A 23631-nucleotide genomic window follows, 5' to 3' on the forward strand; every position below is an offset into this window, starting at 1 on the left:
GTAGAAGGGTTCCATCCCCAGTACCACCAAAAAAAAAAAAAAATGTGTAATGATATTAGTCTATTAGTTCAAAATATATTTACTTAACTCCTTATATGTTCTAGATATTAAGAACAACAAAATTAGACACAGTGGCACATGCCTGTGATGTCAGTACTTGGAAGATGGAGACAGGAGGATCACAGGTTTAAGGCCAACATTCAGTAACTTAGAGAGATTCTGTTTAAAAAAAAAAAAAAGTAAAAAGGGCTGAGGGTGTATCTCTGTGGTAGTATGTCTTTGGGTTCAATCCTGAGTACCATTAGAAGAGAAAGAAATTATGAGCCAGGCAAGGTGGTGCTAACCTGTAATACAGTATTTGGTAAGGCTAAGCTAGGAAGTTCACAAGTTGGAAGCTGGCCTCAGCAACTTAAACTTTCAGCAACCTAGTAAGACCTTTTTTCAAAATAAAAAGGGCTGAGGTTGTAGCTCAGAGGTAGAGTTTCCCTGGGTTCAACCCCAGTACCAGAAAAAGAAAAAAAGGACAGCTAAATAAGAATGAGCATCAAAAATTAAGACACCTCAATATGTAATCAAAGCTGGGCCATTTGAGCTGCACCTACCTTAGGGTCCTGGACAGAGAACTATTTGAGAAGTAAAATTTCTCTCAATATTTGTGAAAATTTTTGTCTCCAAATCTATGATGAAAATCTAGCAAAAATAACAACTGTTAAGCCCGGCATGGTGGTGCACACTTGTGATCCCAGCATTCGGGAGGCTGAGACCAGAGGATGGGGTTTCGCAGACACCCTTGGCTATTTAGTGAGACCCTCTGCAACTTAGTGAAACTCTGTTTCAAAGTAAAGAATAAAAAATAGGGCAGGGGGTGTATCTCGGAGGTCGAATGCCCCTGGGTTCCATCCCAGACCCGCAAAATAATAATAATAACAACTGTTAGTTGATAGTCTTTGATTTTTAATGAGGCATTTTATTATCCTTTACCCTTGATTAATCTTGAACTATTTGACAAATTAGTTTTACTTTTTTGAGGTTTTTTATTTGTACTCTAATATTCATTATACATTATGCATAGAATGTACGTGTTTTGAACATCTGGAAGTGGGTTAACTGTCATGCAACAGTTTTACATCTGCTTGCTTTGTAACTCTGCCATAGCTGCCCTTGCTACCCTATGGGTGTGAATTCAAATCCTTTCACGCATTTTTATTCTGTTGTGCATCTGGTGAAGGCAATGAAGCATGATTTAGAATTGAAAAAATGGTGCTGAAAACATTAATTGCTGTTATTCCTAAAAGTAAAACAGGGTTTATGAGCAGTTTAATAATAATCTTTCACATATAGACTTGCCTACATTTATTATGTGGAAGGCATGCTGCTAATTATTTTTTTTAATGTTTCCAAATAGGCTATGCTAATTTCATCCCATAGCATGAGATTATTTTTATATTATTTCTGATATATCTAAAAAGATAAAGGCAGTCTTATATTATACTGTTGCCAGTAACCAGTAATATTTTGGGAGAAATAAAAAAAAAGAAAAGAAAAATTTGAAAAGAATAAAGGTGTTTAGAAGAACCATTTAGCTCACATTAATGGCAATCCATTTGCTTTTCAGAGCAGAGCCTAGAAAATTAAACTATTTGTATATGTTTTGCATTTCTTTGTTAAAAAAGAGAAAAGATAAGAAAAATAAACAGAATATATAAGGTAAAAAAATACCCTTTTTTTTAAATTCAAGGGGATGAAGTTCTAGAATGGAATGGTAAACCCCTGCCGGGAGCTACAAATGAAGAAGTTTACAACATTATTTTAGAATCAAAATCAGAACCTCAAGTTGAAATTATTGTTTCAAGGCCTATTGGGTAAGGCTAAAAAAACTTACTTCTTAAGTTTAGTAAATTACATGTATTAGCAGGGTTTAAAAAAGGAGTTTATACCTTCATGCAGTACATGTTAACATGATAGTTTTTCATCAATTATCAGCATACATTTTAGGTTTCAAAATTTAAAAAAATTAAAAATAGGACTAATGAGTATTCTTTATGTTATTTTATAAGCTCCACAATTTAATAACTGTAATACCAAAAATATCTTGACATATTTTTACATGTTAGATATAAAGTAAAAATACTTTCTTTTAGTGGTAAGACTACTTATTTTTAATAATTCTAATTTGATGAGTAGTATTTCCTTTAAGGGAGTCACTAGCAAACTCATTTTCATGAGCTATTTAAAATAGTAATGACTTTCTATGTCGACATGAACTTTTTATTATCCTATGAAGGATATTTTTTTCTATATCTTTATCAATGGATACCTTTATCACAGTCTGAAATCTATATTAAATAAAGAAATATTAAATATTTTTACATTTAAATTTATAATAATTGATATTTTAAGCTTCCAATTTCAGCATAATTTAATTATCTACAGCAAACAGAATATTTTCTATATCCGTATAGAGTTCCCCATGTTGTTAACTTTTCTAGCAAACCCATAAACTCCAGAATAAATATTCATTTTTGTAGTCTATAATTTTAGAAGGTATCTTGAACCATCTCAGTATAGTTGACTCAATATTTGAATATACTTTTGGAAATCATTATTTTTTCCTATTTTCCAAGATACCATCCAGCCATTAGTTCAGATGGCTTATGTTGAAAAACTACTAATCTTAATTTTTGGTTGTCTTTGTGAATATATGTCAATGCAAAACATACAAGAAAACTTAATTATCCCAATTTCAAAGGAATGAAAATGTATAATTCTATACCAAAAATAATATTGATATGAAAACTCTAAAACAAGGCAAGCTTATAACCAGTTCTAAGTGGCGATTATAAGAGTAAACATTGAAGACATTTGCAAAATTACATTTATATGCAGATTTAAAAAATAACTAACTTATGCTAGTTTTACATGACATATGTTCTAGTGCTGAGGTAAATATGAGACTGGAAAAGAGGTAAGTAAATTGGAAAATAAATGAAAAGTACAAAACAAAAAATTTAAAATCAAGAACTGTTCACATTATCGAATACTTTCAGATATATAGAGTGGTTTAAAAGTAATTACCTATATATCATTGATTTGGGATGACTTAAAAAAAACAACAGACAATTAAAGTAGACTGGATTAACATTATTTTTACTTTAATATGAAAGTGGCTTAAAAAATAACCATCTACATAGCCAAACTCTAAACTATCCTTCATTATGAAATTCAAATGAGTACAGAATAAAAAAGATTATGTTTGAATAAATTTCAAAGCTAGCATCAAATTTTCAGTTAGTACATTAACATGATAACTCTAGGGATGTTTTAACAAGTAGGATTAATGTTCACAACTACAAATAATTTAATGCAAAGAGAAAATATTATTCATAATTGACATAGTAATGTCAAGAATCATTCCAGGTGTAACTTACGCACAGTACACCTCGATCCACCCAACACAGTAGGCTGGGCTGAGGGACGGACTACTTAAAGAGCCTGCCAAGTGCAGTACCCTTGACCTTTGTACTTATCATTGTCACTAAAGCCACTCTAAAACATAATTTGTGAGTAGAACAAATTAATAAGGCTTTGTAAACAAGGATACATTTATGTGTGAAAATATTTCTGAAGCAATTAATATTAAATTTTGATTTAACGCCACTTTAAATTTTTAACAACTCACCTCTATCCTTCTTTCAACTATAAGACCTGAAGTCTATACTTTGATTTAGAGTTCAAAATTCTTATTTTTATAATTGTCTCTAAAGCAACTTTTCAAAGAGCTCATACTATTTAAAATATTATTATTTTTAATATATTGCATTTTGTATATGCTTAGATGAATTTAGAAGAAAATAGCAGGTTGTAAATAGTTGTTTTCTGTGTCTTAGGTTTTTTTTTAATTAGTCTCTTAATTACAAGTTAATTTAAATAATTTATATAAATAATTTTATATACAAAAATACAAAATAAATGTGTCTTCTAAAATACATAATAGGATATATATTATTTCTAAAAAGTAATAAATGATAGGTGGTTATTAAATTACTTCATATAATAAAGTGACAAAGGGAAATCAAAATACAATCAGAAAACTGTTTTTGTTTTCATTTCCCCCTAAAAGTGTTAAGAAAAATAAAATTTAGGTCGCAAGGTAAGTGATTAGAAAATCTTCAAAATATGCTGATAATTTTGTTGGTACTAGCTAACTCCAGTCTGCTTTAATTTGCCATGTTAATATTTGCATATTGTTCATCTTCTTAAATTGATACTAAAATATCTTTGGCAGAGGAGAGGTAAGGAAGCTTTATGCAGTACAATATCCAAACCAAACTGGTTCAGGGTTCTTAAGGTCACAGTGGGTGAGGTGACCTTACATATTTTCTCAGAGTGATCTGTGAGTGTGGCAGGAATGGATGGTTCTCACAAGTCACCTTCTAGTCATATATTAAATAGCCATATACTTAGCTAACTTCAGTATAGAGACCTGAATATCTATAAAGGATATATATGTGCTTATGCATTATATATTCACATATATAAACTTTTTTGGCTTTTTTGTTGCAAGCTTGAAACATCTTTAATTTCCAAAGCAATTCATCCTTTTCATTTTATTAAACTTGCTCATGGTATTCACCATATTATTTTATTATCAAGAGACATTTTCATCCCTTTCCTTCAGTAAACTCTTTCAGATGTGTTTGTAAAGCATATTACTGATTAGTAAAAACTGTGTCATTTTGATTTTCTAGAATTGAAGTAAAATATTATCTTTAACATTTTTTTATTTCCAAAACCTTCTGTTTTGGTAGTAAAAATATTGTGGTGATTTTATCCACAATATTAGTCTGATTGTTGTCATGTGAAAGTGTTTTGCTGTTAAATATATAAAAACTTATTTTTATTGCAGTTTTTTGTGTGGTGTTTGACATTCATGCGCATTAATAGTTATCTGACTAGTAACTCTCCTCCATTTCTACATCTGTAATGACGCAAAAGGATTTTTTCACATCAGTGAAATAAAATGGGCTGTGATTGCCTTTCAGGCGGGGTAGTTTACCTAATGGGATTTTCATCATACCTTATTTCTTTTAGTGACATTCCCAGGATTCCTGAGAGCTCCCATCCTCCACTGGAGTCCAGTGAGTATAAGATTTCTTTGTTATTATAGTATAAGTATAACATGTATAACTAAATTGAAGGGTCAATACTTACCATTATTTTTAGTTATTTGAAATAAATGAATTGGTATTACTACACTAGCAATGTCTTCACTGCTATCAAAATTTGACAACCATAGAAATTATAAGAAATCCAAAGAAGTTCTACTTTAGTATTTTTCTTATAGGACATTGTGGCACATGCCTGTAATCCCAGTACTTGGGAAGCTGAAATAGGAGGATCACAGGTTTGAGGCCCTCTGCAGCAATTTAGCAAGTCCCTCAGCAACTTAGTGAGACTCTGTTTCAAAATTAAAAAATAAAATAGGGCTGGAGGTATAGCTGAGAAGAAGAAAGCCCCTGGGTTCAATCCCATTACTGCATGCGCACATGCACACCTACACACAAACACACACAGGCACGCGCACACACACACACAGATTTCTTTTCTTTGACTTTTATTTTGGTGACTACACAAAATTCTTTATTGCATCCCCTTCTGCATTTTAACAGTCAGGACTCTCTCAAGTTAGTTACTGTATCCAGTAATATTTCTATTTGTTGTACATAACAATTTATTGTGTTACTGGATTATTCAGTTTTATTGGTAAACATCCAAGTATGCGAGAAGTCTGGTAAACACACATTAACAAATAATTGTAATATTACCACAATATAGGATCAGATACGATGATGGAAGTCAGTGGGTGAGGTGGAGATAATTCACTGTGAGGCTATACAGTTGAAAAAAATATCTACATGGGAATTAGAATCATGGGATGAGAAAAGATAACGTATGCAATAAACTACAGATAATGAAACTTATTAAAAATGTGGAAGTCACGCACACCTTTACTTTGCCATGGATTGACAATAAATCAGTACTTGGGCTTGATTCTCCAGGTATTATTACAGAACGTATTCTTATATAAATATATAATAAAATATTATTTTATGAGAAACCAGTGATAGTGAAAACATATGAAAAGGATAAACAAGGGCCCAGAGACTAAGTTATCATTAAAAGGCATGGCATCATATTTCATACCTGCTAGAAATTGGTCCGGATATGGCTTTGAGGGACCAATACAAAGAGGAAAATGGGACTAGTTGCATTATTTATATAATTGATAAGATTTAATGGCTTACTAAGTATTAGAAGCAAATTGATTATTAGAAGCAGTAATATTCCCACTTTGAGATCTGGTCAACATTTATCTTAAAGATAACTAATAAAAGAAACAAAGTAACTAGCAATTTTATAGCTCTGTTCTTGTAACTCTCCTTTGGAAGTCCTAAAATGATGCCATGTGGCTTAATTTAGATTTAATTTGTGAGTATTAAAAAAGTGTGGGTAACATACCCCTGGGCAACGTCTGCACACAGTAGTTTTCAATGGAGTATTTGCGAAGTTTTGAATGGCTTGCCATACTAGGAGAGTAATTGCATTCTGTATCCATTCTACACTTGTGAATGTTTCTGGGCACAGCCTCACAGTGAAGAGCCTCACCGAGTGGCTAAGAGAACAGCCAGGCTTCTCAACATGAAGTTAAGCTAGTCATTTATGGTGAACTGATGAGAAGCAGCTTTCTCAGAGGCTTAAGAGATTCACTGTAAGATAAACCTGATTTTTGATGAAATGTAAAGTTAGATGTGGCTCATAAATTGTATTTCATGTGCATTTATTTTAATTTCTTAGTTCATAATAAATGGCCCATTATCCACAATAATTAACATAAAAACACCAACTTTCGCCGGGCGTGGTGGCACACGCTTGTAATCCCAGCATTTGGGAAGCTGAGACCGGAGGATCGCGGTTCGCGGACAGCCTCAGCTACTTAGTGAGGCCCTCTGCAACTCAGTGAGACCCGGTTTCAAAATAAAGAATAAAAAATAGGGCAGGGGGTGTAGCTTGGAGGTCGAATGCCCCTGGGTTTCATCCCCAAAGCCACAAAAAAAAAAGCACCAACTTTCTTATCACTAAATACATGAAACCTTTACCTATCTATGCATTTATACAAGAGCCTATGCTGTACAATGTCCTATATTTTCATCTTGAAATAAGTAATAACATCTTGTTATATCACCTAAAATCTCTTTAAAAAAGGGAATTACTTTCTTAGCTATCCCATGAAAAGTTCCTATTATCAATTTTATTCATTGTGATTTTATACAAATAGCTGATACTTTAAACATTTTATAAAGATAGGTTTTATCATACCTATCAATGCTATTTAATTTTATTTTAATTTTAGGTTCAAGTTCCTTTGAATCTCAAAAGATGGAAAGGCCTTCAATTTCTGTTATTTCTCCAACAAGTCCTGGAGCTTTAAAAGATGCCCCACAAGTCTTACCAGGGCAACTTTCTGTACGTATATTTTTTTGTTCATGTTGAGATCTTGAGTGTATCTTAAGAAATGTCTCACTTTCCTTGAAACCTACAAGAAATATATTCTTATATGGCATCATAATCTACTTCATCAGTGTTTATGCATTTCTCTAACTTTTCTCTTATTCATGTATTTATATAGAAATATTTGCTGAATGACTATAATGTGCCAGATGCTCTAAACAGTAATTGATAAATGGTCACATAAATAAGTATAAAATATCAGTTATTTTTGCATGCCATGTAAATGTTTCTAAAGTAACTGTTTACATACAATTGTCTTAAAAAATCATATACAGCTGGGTTTAGTGGCACACAGGCTTGTAATCTCAATATCTGGGAGGCTGAGACAAGAGGATCACAGATTGGACACTTACATTTAAAATAATCTTTTAAAATATCCTAAGATATATCGTGAAATGATGGCATTGAAGGTACTTTGAAAAAGCTTTTTCCCCCTCACTTTTATCTTTTTATGTGATCTTGAGAAACCTGGGATAAAGAAATGTGAGCTACTATGAACAGCCACATGTGTGTACATTAAGGATGAAAATGGGACATTTAGGTAAAAAAAAAAAAGAAAAGTTGTTCTTCAAATTATCTTACAAATAGTTGATTTTTGCTTATTTGTTAATGTGTGGATTTCTCTAATCTCTTTGCTTCTCTTGGTTTTAATGTCAAAGAAGATAAGTGTAAGCTCATTTATTATTTCCAAAGGCTTTTTTGGTTTTGACTTCTCCTTTTAACATTTTTTGTGTGTGTGTGGGGGGGGGTATTGGGCTTCCTGGAAGCTCTTCTACCTCCATTTGGAAACAGGGTCTCTTAAGCCAGCATGGCTGGCTTCGAACCTGCGCGATCCTCCTGTCTCCGCCTCCCAAGCGTGGGAATTACAAGTGTGCACCACCACGCCCGGCAACATTTTTAACTTTTAACATATGGAATATCTTAGTATAGCCCCTTGTGCTTATTTTATCTTCCCTGGTACCTTTTTTTAAAAAAGTGTGTGTGTAGCCGGGCGTGGTGGCGCACGCTTGTAATCCCCGTGCTTGGGAGGCTGAGACAGGAGGATCGCACGGGTTCGAAGCCAGCCTCAGCTACTTAGTGAGGCTTTCAGCAGCTTAGTGAGACCTGTTTCCAAATAAAATATTTTAAAAATAAGGTCTGGGAGTATAGCCCGGAGGTAGAAAGCTTCTGGGTTCCACCCCCAGTACCACCCAAATAAATAAATAAATAAATAAATAAATAAAGTGTGTGTGTGTATGCACACGCATGTATATATAAACTTTTTATCTATATTTTAAAGGGACTGAAATGTGAAAACCTATTTGGGTTTTATGTTTTATGAAAAATAAATACATCTCTGGTATTAACTGAGAACCAGAGTTGGATTCCTGCAAATCCAGATTTTAATCTGCCCCTTACTATGAGTAAGCAATCCCATATTAAATTAGCTTAGTTTATTATCATGACTTTTAAATATGTTCCAACATATGCCCACTAACCACTCATATTTATACTTATTATTCAGCAGTAAGATCAAAAGTAACTTGCAGAATAAAGGGAAAAAACAAAAACACACTGAGGTTAACATTGCTAGTTTAATGGGTCATTACCACTGCCACTACAAATACTGTACTGATTGCTCAAGTTTGATCTTAGGACTTTGACAATAGTATGCCACTGTGCTATTTCCCCATTTTTCTAAGTATTATGAAGTATGGGTGAGTAGAAATATCATTTGGCTTTCATGGAGTTGTTTTCCCCTCTTTCTAATGAATACTGGTCTTGAGTAGGTTAATCATAAAACTTAAATGAAAGAAATGCCAGCATATATGGTAGAAATGCTGGGTATAGTGTCACAATAAATAAGTTTCCTGACCTCTTCCATTCCTCTCTAGCTTAATATCAAATATTATTTACATTACCTATGGTACCAGAAAATACACTTAGCCAACCTATAATCAAAACATGTGTAATCATGAAACTTTTGTGATTAGAATTTAAAAACATTCTCTTATTTGAGTTAAAAAGTATTGCTAGTTTTATTTCAGTAGCATAGGCCTGGCTGCTGTAAGTAATGTTTAAAATGCTTAAAAAGTTAAGTTCAAAATGGTTATGATTTCAAGTTGGTATTCTTTTTAGAAATAATCTCTGATATTGTATCATAATACAATTTGAAATGTCTTTAATATAATCTTAATATTTTATGTAGAAATCATAATGCTTTATTTTTTTATAAATAATAATTCTTTTCTGCATTGCTCTTAGGTAAAGCTGTGGTATGATAAAGTGGGACACCAGCTGATTGTAAATGTTCTGCAAGCAACAGATCTACCCACTAGAGTAGATGGACGTCCTAGGAATCCATATGTAAAAATGTATTTTCTTCCAGATAGAAGGTAGTGAATAATTTTAGAAAAAAATGCTAAATTCTGTACTAAAGAGAAAAGGCAGAATTTTCTTTTCTTCAGTTTACTTTCTAAGTATGAGTGTGATAGATAATTCTGACAAAATAAACTTTAATTTTCCCTGAAAAGAAATCCCAGAAGCCTTTTATTTATTTTAGTTGTTTTGTTGTTGTTGTTTGGTGGTGGTGGTGGTGGTGGTGGTGGTGGTGGTGGTGGTGGTGGTGGTGGTGTGTGTGTGTGTGTGTGTGTGGTACTGGGAGTTGAGACCAGGAGTGTTCTACCTCTGAGCTACCCTCCCAGCCCCATTTTATTTTTATTTTGAAACAAGGTCTGGCTAAGTTGATGAGAGTCTCCTACTTGCTGAGACTGTCCTTGAACCTGCAATCCTCCTATCTCAGCCCTCCCAAGTACTGGTATTACAAGTGTGCAGCACACCTGGCTGCCTTTTATTTATTTGAAAACGATTTTCTAATTTCAAATATGTCTATTACCCTGCTTATACATATATTAGTCTTTTTATTTTTATTTTTGCAGTATTGGGGATTGAACCCAAAGGCATACTACCTCTGAGCTACACTCCCAGCCTTATTTTTTATTCTTTATTTTGAGACAGTATCTCACTAAGTTGTGGAGGGCCTCACTAATTAGCTGAGGCTGACAGCAAACCCATGATCCTCCTGTCTCAGCTTCCCAAGTACTGAGATTACAAGCATGCGCCACCACCGCTGGCTCATATATTAGTCTTTGTTAGAAACGCATCATTTAGAATGTACCCTTGTGTGTGTATGCCTGTAATCATAACTACTACTTACATTTGTAATTGAAATTAGAATACCATTAATCTGTATAGTCACTTTTGACTTTTATGTTATAATTTTAAAATAGTAAAAATACCAATGGCAGTATTACATATAACTACAGTAGATGGCAGCATATTCTTGTGTTTGCTTGTTCATTTACAAAAACATCCTTATTTTTCAGTGACAAAAGTAAAAGGAGGACCAAAACAGTAAAGAAAGTACTAGAACCAAAATGGAATCAAACTTTTGTCTATTCACATGTACATCGTAGAGATTTTAGAGAGCGAATGTTAGAGATAACTGTGTGGGATCAACCGAGAGTGCAAGAAGAAGAAAGTGAATTTCTTGGAGAGGTGATGTATACTGTATAGCTTCAAGTCAAATGCTTAATAGGGTTTTTTCACATGTATTAATTAGGAGACTATTACACTGTATTTTGGTGAAGGTGCATAATTTAATGTGTGAACTGCCCTTTCAGATCCTTATAGAATTGGAGACAGCGCTTTTAGATGATGAGCCTCATTGGTATAAACTTCAGACACACGATGAATCTTCACTACCTCTGCCTCAGCCATCACCTTTCATGCCAAGGCGACACATTCATGGAGAAAGCACTAGCAAAAAGCTACAAAGTAGGTCCAGACTCTGTAGTTACCAGAAAGTAATTACTGTGCAATGATAGAATTAGAGAATAATGTTCAAGATATTTATTTCTAATAAAATGTTTCAACTTTATTTGAAAGTTGTTTATATAAAGAGACTGGGAAAAACTATTTTCTACATTTCTAAAATAAAATAGTATAGAGAGCACAGTAGAGTAATTCCAAGGCCGAAGCTAAAATACTGTGAATTGTAATTCTTGAGCAGCATGGATTGAGTTGCTAATTGTTTGACTGATGGAGTAATTTCTGTCATTATTAGTGGACTGCTGCATGTAAGTCTTAATAACTTTATAGTTCATGGGTATCTTTGCTATAATAAGAAATATCTTTTTTAAAACATGGAAAAGTAAGTTTATTGTTATTCACCTGGTGATTAGGAAAATTTTTTTTCTGCAGACCTAGTAAGTTTTGAATGATGAGTAGACCTCTGATTTAACAACATAAATTTAGAAACTTTATTTTAGTAATCTGGAGCCAAATTGTTTTTTCATATAATTTAATATTTCATGTTAGTACTTCCCTGATCAATCATTTTCCCAAGATGAATGCTTAATGAAGTATAATGGCTAATTCTAGAAGATAAGTTTGAATATTTCCTAAAGAGCCCTGATTCCCTTTCAACACTGTGAGTGGAAGAGAGCTCCAGCCATGAGGGTCTCTCCAACCTTTCCTCTCAGTCTCATCTTCCCTGAACTGTGGAGAAAGGCACTTAGTTGTGTGGAAAATAGTGTATAAATACTGCTATAAGGTTTTAGCACAGTGTTTAAAGAATATAACCTTATTCTGTAAATTCCCTTTGTTTTTTTTATATGTCTTTAGTATACTGTTGTAAGGGAGAAACTGAGAAAATATTGTCCTTAGGGAACAAAAATTATTTCTTTAAGAATCAACTCAATGTTTACACTATACTACTCTTGTTCAGAAGTATTAGTAGCAATGTCATTAGCTTTTTTAAAATGTCATAAACCAACCAGACAGAAGTGTCCGTTTGCCTTACCGTTGTGCAGGATCCCAGCGAATCAGTGATAGTGACATCTCAGATTATGAGGTTGATGATGGTATTGGAGTGGTGCCTCCAGGTGCGTGGGGAAGGGCATGGCTCTGCTTCACTCTGCTTCTTTGCTTGTTGTCACTGTCCACTCCCAGATTTCTTCAGGACACGAAACTGGGGATCTGAAGTGCAGAAAAAAAATGGATATTATATTATTCCATGGTGACTTGCATTTCAAATTGTTCAGAAAGTTTAAAATGAATGAGAATTTACTAATAAGAATCCCTATTTACTTAATTTAGTCAGGTTCTTCCTTAAAGGACAACTAGTTAGGTGAACTAAATCATCATTTCACAATGCTCTGAGCATAAGTGAAACTATGAATTTCCTTTTGAAAGGATATGGTTAACTTTTTACATAAAATTTTATTCTTTTCTTTTCCATTGCCTATCTGTGATTTTCCTTCCTCTCTTTCTAAAAATACTGTAGCCTTCCATGGAATATGCTGAGAGAAGTGCATGGCAGGGCTTAAAGTTGCATGCGGCATGGCTCTAACGTCAGTGCTTTTGTGATGTGTTCACTACTTATTTTACCCTAGAACCTATGTGTATGTTCTCAGTAAGAAAATGTTTTAGAAAGATTTGATATTCATGTGAAGTCAGCATCTCTTTGTCATTGTACAGGTTGGTAAAAATGTTGTGACAGTGTGCAGGTCAAATTTCTATTTCCTCTCTGACATGTGTAAGAAAAGTGTGTAAAATCAAGTAGTAAATCCTTCATTGGCAGTAATTCTGTACTGTCTCCTTAATTTACTAATAAAAAGGAGGTAAATATTCAAATAAAAAGAAAATCTTGCAACATAATAATATGAGTTATCAGTGGCGATCTTTTAGAAAAATATTGTCATACATCCCCTCAATTTGTGTAATTTGTCAGATAGGCAATTCCTTAGCTTAAAGGCAGTAATTTTTCTAAAATTGATTGATTCCACACTAGTAATTAAGTTCACAATTTTTTACAGATGCACACAATTTGATTAAACATGGGAGAAAATTATGGAGAATTTTCTGAAACCAGTTTTCATTTGCTCTCTACAATTAAGAGAAAATATAATATTTAGTACTGTATAAAAATAGCAAATAATGTAAAAAAGAATACATCTATACACATCTACATACTTACTTATTATTCTTTGATATCAAAGTATCAGTGGGAGCTTTGAATAATGATGGATAACATTTCCTATTTACTTTCTGTTTATATTTTAAACCCATAGAAATTGTCCATAGTTTGTACAGAATCTTTCACTCTTTGGATTTCAGATGTCTCCTCATACACTAATAAATAGGTGCAATTTGTATTTGAAAATACAAATTCCATTTGTATTTTCAGAAATGCTTTTTATGGATCCAGTTTATTGATATATGGTAGTTTATAAAAAGTATATGTGGCAAATATAATACATGACAGTAATACACATTTTAAATAAAAACAAAAGATTTAGCATGGTCAAGATGTTAAAACTATATGAAGGGGATAAGTGATCAACACAATGAATTTCTCCAATACATTTAGAGGTCATTTTATATTTGTTTCTATATTTCCTAGTGTCTACTCTGAAGAAAAAAATTTATGTAGATGTGGATACATCTCATTATTATCAAATATCACTTTGTGAAATGTTTAAAGATTTTTTATTCTATCTTAAACTTGGTCATGAGATGATACAGTTACAGCGTATAAACTGCTGAGGGATTATCATTTCTAAATTAATTATCATTTCTAATTAATAATTATGTATAAATTATGTTTTATGGTATATTTAAACTATAATGTGAGCCTGGCATGGTAGCACACATTTCTAATCCCAGGAGGATCACAGATTCACAGCCAGCCTCAACAACTTAATGAGGCCCTCAGTAACTTAGTAAGATTCTGTTTCAAAATAAAATAGAGCTGAGGGTGTAGCTCAGAAGTAGAATGCCCCTGGGTTCAATCCTCAATACCACAAACAATAATAATAATAATTAGTAATTATTAATAATAATAATGTGAGATTATCAAATAAAATATAAACAACAGCTTGAGTTGCCCAGCTAATATTTTCATGATTCATATACATTTTAAGTTGTTGTAAATATAACTATTTTTCCTTTCACCACATTTCATTTTTTTAATGTCCTTGTATTAATAGAAGTGACTCTTGTGAGAAACTTTTAAAATCTAAGTTATTATGGATTTGAGGTTACTGTTTTGTTCTAACCAAATTCAAAATGATATAAACCTTTTTACTTCATGGGATAAATGACCCCTAGAATTTATTTTTAATTACAATTATGTTAATTGTGGTAATTTCATTTATGTTAATAATTACCAAATTATGGAAAGTTTCAGATGTACAGGGTAGATTTGATGTTTTAGTAGTGTTAGGTTTTTTTGTATCATTGCCATAATCATCTCCACTCATACAGTACTTCTATTTGAAAATTACCTTACTATCTGTGGTTTGCAAAATTCATAATCAGTATTTTTTAATATTGGAGATCTACTACTATTTGTGAATGAAAATGGCATGATGTTATTTTCATTTCTAAATTCAAATCAATGATTTTTTTATTAGTGAGGCCATTTGTGATACGACTAAATAATTTACCCTATAGAAGAAAATTTCAAACAATGTATTTAAATTGAAATAAATTTCTAAGCATCATTAGTATGTTAACTAGAGTTCACTGTCAAATGCTTGATTTATGTTGCTGAAAGGTCACTAGCTAATTCATTCTTTAAAATAGTATCCCACCTCATCACAGTGTCAGAGTCATCAATGCCATGTTCATATTCAGTATCTCCATGTAGCTTCCAGCTAAACAGCAACCTGTCCTTCCGCATGTATGTTACAACTGTGTATGTATACTTATGGCTTTTAGGATAAGGCTAATAATACTGATTGCATGGCATTTAATATTAACAAATTGATTATTGATTTAATAGAATTTTATCTCCTTTTAATGTTGCATTATATAACAGTACTATTTTTTTTTTTCTCGTGTATACTCTTACCAGTGGGTTATAGGTCTGGTGCTAGAGAAAGTAAATCAACAACATTAACTGTGCCAGAGCAGCAAAGAGCAACTCATCACCGTTCCCGCTCGGTGTCTCCTCGTCGTGGCGATGATCAGGGAAGGCCACGCTCTCGTTTACCAAATGTGCCATTACAGAGGTAGGCCTCCACAAGGCTTCAGTGTCTCTCACATGCTTTTTTTTCTAATGTAATGTAAATTGCCACAAGACTCTAACTGAAATTAAATGACGCTTTGGTCAGCCAGGTTATTTTTTTTCCCAGAGTCATTTGCAGGCAAATGCTTTATAATTTACTCAACCTAAGCAACAGCTTTTCTTTAATCCTGAGAAATTCCCCAGAGGGTGGGAGAAGTTTTTGTCCAAAGCACAGCTTTTGAGTAACTGTGTCTGTGAATTTTCTCTCCTGTTAGAATAAATTGTCTAGTAATGAATCAGAGCTGTGGATGGAAGTGACAGAAAGGATAAAAGTAAGAGGTAGAATGTATTTTAAAGGTATTTATTAATATCTCTTTGAAGCACTTTACAGGCATGGATAAGTAAATAAATATCTACTGCAGTCCTTCGTTCCAGCTTAACTTGAACTAGACTTCTGAAGTTGTAACTATCTAGATGTCCTCCTCTTGTGATAGGGAGGCAGGAGAAGGTGGGGAGATGCAGCACAGGCAAAGCATAGACAGTGAATACTCTTCAGACATTTATTAAACTGGGGCTTCTGTATGATGCCAGCACGTCTGAAGACTTCTGTGTGTTTACTGGTTACTGTACATGGCTTCCTAGTAGTCTGCCTGTTTGGAGAAGATACACTTTGGCACATGACTTTTTGTAATCCTTTTAGGAGCTTAGATGAAATTCATCCAACGAGAAGGTCCCGTTCTCCAACCAGACACCATGATGCCTCCCGAAGTACTGTTGATCACAGATCCAGAGATGTGGTGGATAGTCAGTGTTTATCAGAACAAGACAGGTACTTGCCCTAATTATGATCTCAACATTATGAGTGTTTCTTTGCTCTGTTTTAATAGACACAAATATTTTAGCATAGCACTTTAAAGAGTAAAAGTATTTCATCACTAAAAACTGAATTTCTTTAAAGGAATAACCATTAAGTTTTTGTAACAGAAATACAACACTAGGAAATATTAAGCCAATATTATATTATTATAACAAATGTATTTTATTTGCAGAATTACAATTTTTCTTTAGTCAGATGTAAAGGCACCATTTGTTGTTGACTTAGACACTGACCTAAATTGCCTACATGAGCAATTTTAAAATATTTATCTTTTCTGGACTACAGTATTTGGGGTATTACTTTTGTAAATATAAAAATCATGTTATTTAAGTAATTAAAAACATTTTGGATATGGGTCATCTAAAGAGTGAATATTGCAGAGTGTTGTTGGGAACTTCAATAATAATGTTTTTGTCACATGTCTCTATTTTTATAAAACATCTTTGCATAAATGTTTGTAAGATACAAAATACTGAGATGGATTATTTTGTATAAGGATATGTACTTTAGTTCTGCACTTATTTATGTGCACATATTTCATGGAAACTTTTTTAGAAGTCTGCATTTTTAATCTGTTGTTCTACATGCCCACAGACTTTCTTCTCACAGTAACCACATGCTTGTACCACGAGCTCAGGGTCTGACTTAAGTTTTATAATACCCATCTTGTTAAATATTATCATTGAAGAATCTCAGGGATGAGCAGGGAAACCATAGTGGTGCTGACCCATCAAATTGTCACCCCGCTGTGGGATGTGAGGCTGTGAGCTTCAGGAGAGGAGTTACTGTAGGTTTGGGAGAAGGGACTGCTCTTTCTGAAGACTAGGATTCTAGAGTGCTCAGTTTGAGCTGCAAGAGTGCTGCCTCCTCAACCTGGGCCTCCATGAATTTTAGTGAGGAGGAAAACAAAGGGCTACTTGATCAAGGCAGTCAATATTGTGAGCCTAATTTGGATATAGAAAAAGTATCAATTTCAGAAGAAAAAATCCTAACCGAATACATTCTTAGTTCCTAGTCAGTTAAGAAAAAAAAAAAAAAACATAAAATGATATTGTATTTCCAGTGACTTAAGAAAACGATCATGTTTTGATTGTAAGGTGCTGAAAAGGAAAAACTCTTTTAGGGTTCCCATTAGTATTAGGAAGGCCAGATTTATTTTTTTAATACTCAAATGCCATGTCTACACCTGGAAATATATTCCTTTATCTTGTTTTGAGAAGGTTTATTTTCATTTTGCTTTTATATTTTGTGAAATCATTTTGAGATAGACTAGCAAATCAGCAACAGCTAGGATTTTGACCACAATGTTTGTACTTTATTGTTTAAATTTTTTAAATGCTGTCATGTTTCTTTTTGTTTAACCTCTCCAGCAAATGCGCTAGCGCAGACAATATGGTTTCTTCCCTTTTCATGTCTTCATTGGCATACCATTGGCATAACCCATGTCATTTAATGCCTCATAAACTATCTGTTTCACTCACCACCCATCCTGTCTGTGCAGTGAGCTTCTTATGCTGCCCAGAGCAAAACGAGGACGAAGTGCAGAATGCCTGCATACTACCAGGTAAATACAGGGATTTGTTACTGGTGCCTGTGTGTGATGACGCTTTCCATTCTACTATTCTTCCATCTCTCCCTTAGTGCTAGTATTAAAAATAGAAAAAACAAATATTTCGAGTATTCAAAAATTGTTTTGTTTTATATGGCAGGTATGAAAGTTTCCAAATATCTTTCAATTCAAATTTAGGCAGACTGCTTTTCTGTCTGCATATTCAAAAACCCAGAGACTGTTGAGCCTCTGTGGAACCGTTTTATGTTCATGAAACTAAGGAAGTGGTTTCTGCATATAAAATTTTCTTCAGTCACTATGAGCAACCCCCCCCCCCGCCACGCACACGTGGCCACACGTGCCTGTCTAGTCACAGGAGTTCTGATCTTTTGTGCATGGCAGTGTTATTGTTTCATGACTGTAATTCTGTTCTGTTTTGCCTTCTTTATTTCCTTTTGGAGTTTACTGTTGTTTGTATTTCTGAATTCACTATTGCTTGCATTCACTTTATACAGGCCTTAAAAGTTCATTTCCAATGGCTGAGCTTTGGTTTTCTTCTCAATAAGAGTGAGGAAGTTCGACCTGTTCATTCCTAACTCCCCTTGCCACCCCAGCCCATTCAAAAATGCTTCAATACAAACTTTACCATAAAGGAACTCAGCAATATGACACCTTTTTAGAAATTAGGAGAAAATGTTTCTAATATTTGTGTCTAAATTAGAGCTTAAAGCTCATTGATTTATGTTACTTTTATTTTATCTTGAACTTCATATCCAATCATATGAATTCTTACATATTACTTATAGAATAATGTCCATTTGAAGCTGGCTGTGGTAGCCCATGCTTGTAATCCCAGTACTTGGGAGGCTGAAACAAGAGGATCACAGGTACACGACCAGCCTCAGCTACTTAGTGAAGCCCTGTTTCAAAATAAAGAATAAAAATAGAGCTGGGAGTGTATCTTGGGTTCCACCGCCCCCCCCCCCAGTTCTGCAAAAAAAAAGAATAATGTCAATTTGAAGTCAATAGGTGAGGAAGTAATAAGTCGATGAAATAAAATAATACTCAAAACCAATACTAAACCCCCATAAAAATGAAAAAAAAAACCTTCAAATATGTTAACCAATAAGAATAAGAGGAAAAAGAAGGTATGAAAATAATTGATGCTTAGGATACAAAAAGAAAGATTTATTGTGTTTTTGAGGAACATGGGCCTGCTCAATAATTCAGTCATAATTGGGCCACTAAGGTACTGTTTTATCTTTTAACATGCCTAAAGTTATCCTACCTGTAACTACAGACATGTTTATTTGGAGTTCCATAAGAAAAATGAGGAAATACAGATTAAGCCTTATAAGTCATACAAAATGATAGGAAGTGAGAGTAGAACCAGCCAAATGTATGGATCCAAAACATGTTTTTAATGTTTTCTATTGACACTTCATATTTTTGTAACAGCAGTAATTATCTCAACTAACTTATTTCTCGACAATCATTAGTTGTTTTTGTTACAACTATAATTGCAACAACTATCATTTTATTACTGAATTTTCAACAAATTCCCTTTCGTTCTCCAGTGTGTAAAGTTAAAAGTGTGGAGATTAAAGAAAACATGAGTTCAAATACATGTACCTGTATGTCTGTTTACTCTCTTCTGTGTTTGTAGTCATGTGTTTATAAATCATTTTACCTATAGTTAAGCAAAATATATATGAGATGTACCCATCAATAACCACAGCTTTTTATGGATATATCAATATAAATTGATTTCATATAAATTAAATTTCATATACAAATGATTTCATTTTAAATTGATTTCATATAAAATAAATTTCAGGGCTGAATCTTAACAAAAGCTTTTAAAATATATCATATCATGTTCAATTAGGATTTTTAAAAATCTTAGGATTTACTAACCTCCAGTGAAAATAAAGAAAATAAAATTTATTGAGTACCAAGCATAACATTAAGTATTTAATATAGCTTATTTAAATATATTCTGATAATATAAGAAATGGATATTGTCCTCTTCATTTTACAAATGAAGGAAATTGCTAAGGAAGTTTTATTTGATAAATAACCAAACAAGGACTCAAAATTAGATTTATTTGATATTTCCAATTAACTATTGCTCCAAGAATTTAAGAATTGGTTCTTTGATGTGTTCACCAACTAAAGACTTTTGTGAGTCAAGTATATTTTTGAAACTTTACAAAATAAATTTTCTTCCTGGAGATTTTAATGTGCATAACTATTAAAGTCATGTACTAAAGAAAATTTTCTTATTTTATTTACTTCATTTCCCCTTAACTTATTTATCATGAAAACTTTTTTCACAAAACATGCCCTCAGGAGGTATTGGTGCTGAGAGGATGCTGTAGCTGCCTTACTCTGTCTTAGATAATGTATTCCTACCATCTTACTTGTTTCTCCCAGCACACCTGTTAGATACAGACTGTTTCCCCCACTTTGTAAATCAGGAAAGCAGCTTAGGGTCTTGACTTCAATTTTCCGGGTCACAGTCAATAAGTGGCAAAACCAAGTTATTTATGCTCATCTTTTTATGAAAACATAGACATTCAAACTATAAATTTCATGTTATTTCCCATCCCATATTGATCTCTATTTAGAATGTTCCTGAGAAAAACTCACTTTTGAAGCAGTTGTTAAGTTTAAAGCAAACAGATCAAGATCAGGTTGAAAAGAAGACTGAAAAGCAGACTAAATACTTAGTTTCAATTAACTTTTCCTCAATGTGGTTTTGAAAATGGTAATCTAGTATATTTTTTAATTGAAGCTTTGAGGGATTTTTTTTGGTCTATTTGCATAGCCATGATTGGATCAGTAGAGTATCATGTCCTTGTAAATGTTTATTCCCTTCCCTGTTTATCACATTGTAACACAAACTAAACTGCATGATGAGTTCTCATAATGAGCAATTAACTTTGTAGAACATTAATGAATTGTCACAAGTTAATTAATTGACTGCTTTTTCCTTCATAACATAGACAGTCAAGAAGCCCTCTTAGGTTTTAAATAAATTCAAGCAAAGTCAGGCCTTGCTTCTGCCATATTATGCCGATTCAAAATTCATATTCTCATTTATATCAAATGCCCTTGTCACCCGCTTTCCAGTGGTAAATTTTACCCAGGATTGGACTTGGATCCAGAAACTGAAGGCAGGAACTTCTTCAGCAATACTTCTTGGGGCCTTTTGCCTTTTCCTTTACCTTTATCATAGTCCTGTAATTATAATAATTAACCTTGTTTCTGCATTGCCAGTCAGTTCTTCACTTGGTTTTAGAATATTAATTTCCTTTAGTTCTATTTCAACAGCCAAATTACATACATTTTTGATTTATACTTTTTACATACATATTTCTTACTTCCATAAAGAAAGCATAATATTAAAGTAGGGATTAAATGGTAACATTGGTTAATAATAATTCATAAAATTTGTTTAGCAGAAATTTTTTTAACTGAAGCACTTAAATTATAATTTGAATCTTCTGACATCAGTCTATGTTTTCACATTTTATTTTTTCTAATCCTGCCTTCAAATAATTGTTGTGACTCTTCAGGGGGAAAACAAAAACAAAGATCCATCTACCTGGCATCATAGAATTTGTACTGTCTTAATGTTCTAGCAAAATTTGCTTTATGTATCTCTTTCTGTTTTCTGCCTGTTTGTGTTGGCATCTTCCAGACACCTTGCTAGGCACTATAAAACATTACCTCCCAAGATGCCTTTATTACAAAATGGCTCTCACTGGAATATCTACAGGTAAGAGCCATAGCAGTGAGCCTTAGTTATAAACTAATCCCTAATCTTCTGCCTGCTAAAAAGAGAAAAATCATATTCTTATAAAACATTAACATTTTCCTTTGAAATTAATTATACAATGAAAAATATTAAATACATGAAAACTAAAATTGTTTTACTTCTAAAATTTAATTGTGTTATAATTTCTCTAAATGAAATCTAGCTCAAATGTCAGAACTGTAATTGTTTTCTTTGTCATTTATTTGTTGTTTTGCTTGTTGGTTTGAATTCTGTAATTAATTTCATTTTATCTTATTTTATTTGTGTATAATTTTTTGTGAAGTTCAATTCTGCCTGCACATACTAAGACCGAATCAGTGACTAGACAGGACATTCCCCTTCATCATGAATGCTTTCACTCAAGAGTATTGAGATATACTGATGAAATACTGGTTAGGTAAGAACATCTGGAAGTGACACCTTCCACTTCCCTTGTCCCGTGTCATGAACCCAGAGAGTTGAGCTGTAAACTTATTTCTCCTCCAATGTCCTTCATTTTGTTTTGGTGTGGCATCTGTTTTTGGTAATAAAGTTTTAGGTTTTTTTTGTTGTTGTTGTTTCAGTGCTACCTGTATCCAGTTTTTTCATAAGTAGGTGTGATTTAGTGTCATATTTCAGTCTGATATCCTTTTTAAAAATTATGCGAATCAATTTAAGCATAATCTTTGTTTAGTTGCATTTTCTAAACAAAATTTTACACTGCCATTCCGTCAGCTCTCTCACACCCTTATGAACTGAATCACAGCGATTCTACGTTTTATGTAAAGAGGACATTATGTTATGCTTTACTCTCTAACATGGTCTTCCTTTCTTTGTTTTCTCTGTCTTTCTCTTCTACCACTGGATACAATGCACTGGCACTAGTGAACTGCAGCCCTCCCTTGACAGGGCTAGGAGTGCTAGTACCAACTGCTTGAGACCAGATACTAGTTTGCATTCACCAGAACGAGAAAGGTATAAAATAAAGACTTTCTGAATTTCTTATCATTTGTACTGGTGATTTCTTCCCCAATCATTTTGTTTTGTTTCATGTGAGTCTTACAGGTTTCTTCACTCATGTTCACTTTGCTAACTGTCTACATTTCCCCCTCCCTTATTACACATGTCTGTATAGAGATATGTGTATGTGGATACATTCAAGAGTGCACATACACATATTTCTATGAATGTTGCTGAAAATGGTGTGATGTAATTTTTATTGCTTCCGGCTGCTGCTTTTCCTCCTTTGTTGCTGTTCAATCCTTTTATTTACCCACTACTCAGGGATCCTTCAGTATGCTGATAATATTCTAAGGCCCAGCAGGGTATTGGAAGGGGGAGATCACTTGCCTAATGGTCTTTTCACACCAAGTGCTTGTGCATATATATTTCTATCACTCTGAACCTCATCATGATACAGAATTATAGTGCACCAATAACAGTATATTTAAAAAGTGGTGTTTATAGGTTTGACAGAAATTTTTCTTACACCTAAAATAGGAATTCTGTTAAGTTAAAATATTTCCCTTACGGTCTACACCTGAACATGTGTAAAATTATGAATAAGACATGGTTAACCTGGACAAGCAGTGGTGGGGGGGGAAGGGAGAGGGGGGGAGAGGGCACCAAATATAGTATAAATGTATACTACTTATGTTCAATAAAAAATTGTTAAAAATAAATAAATAAAAGTTCCTATAGAGTCTGAAAAAAAAAATAAAATAATACTACTAAAAAAAAAAAATATTTCCCTTACGCATTTATATTCACTTTGTGGACAG

The 23631-nt window shown here is 33.1% G+C and overlaps 1 protein-coding gene across 41 annotated transcripts in view; it reads left to right on the forward strand.

Annotated features, from left to right (window-relative positions):
• LOC308265769 (regulating synaptic membrane exocytosis protein 1) overlaps nt 1-23631 on the forward strand; it is a gene marked incomplete at both ends in the record, with an annotated part of 229736 nt that overhangs the window by 50805 nt on the left and 155300 nt on the right. For 22 of the 41 annotated variants that reach the window (XM_080699656.1, XM_080699672.1, XM_080699673.1 and 19 more), the window contains 11 exons: nt 1739-1862; nt 5092-5138; nt 7412-7524; nt 9814-9944; nt 10935-11106; nt 11232-11385; nt 12423-12494; nt 15470-15626; nt 16323-16451; nt 18001-18063; nt 22736-22825. In XM_080699656.1, the coding sequence (XP_080555782.1) occupies nt 1739-1862; nt 5092-5138; nt 7412-7524; nt 9814-9944; nt 10935-11106; nt 11232-11385; nt 12423-12494; nt 15470-15626; nt 16323-16451; nt 18001-18063; nt 22736-22825 (1252 nt within the window). Of the gene's footprint in view, nt 1-1738; nt 1863-5091; nt 5139-7411; nt 7525-9813; nt 9945-10934; nt 11107-11231; nt 11386-12422; nt 12495-15469; nt 15627-16322; nt 16452-18000; nt 18064-21754; nt 21833-22154; nt 22269-22735; nt 22826-23631 lie in introns of all 41 variants that reach the window. The other 19 variants (XM_080699646.1, XM_080699649.1, XM_080699668.1 and 16 more) reach the window with 5 other exon arrangements.

Source organism: Muscardinus avellanarius (assembly GCF_963383645.1).
Source record: "Muscardinus avellanarius genome assembly, chromosome: 8".
Classification (NCBI taxonomy): Eukaryota; Metazoa; Chordata; class Mammalia; order Rodentia; family Gliridae; genus Muscardinus; species Muscardinus avellanarius.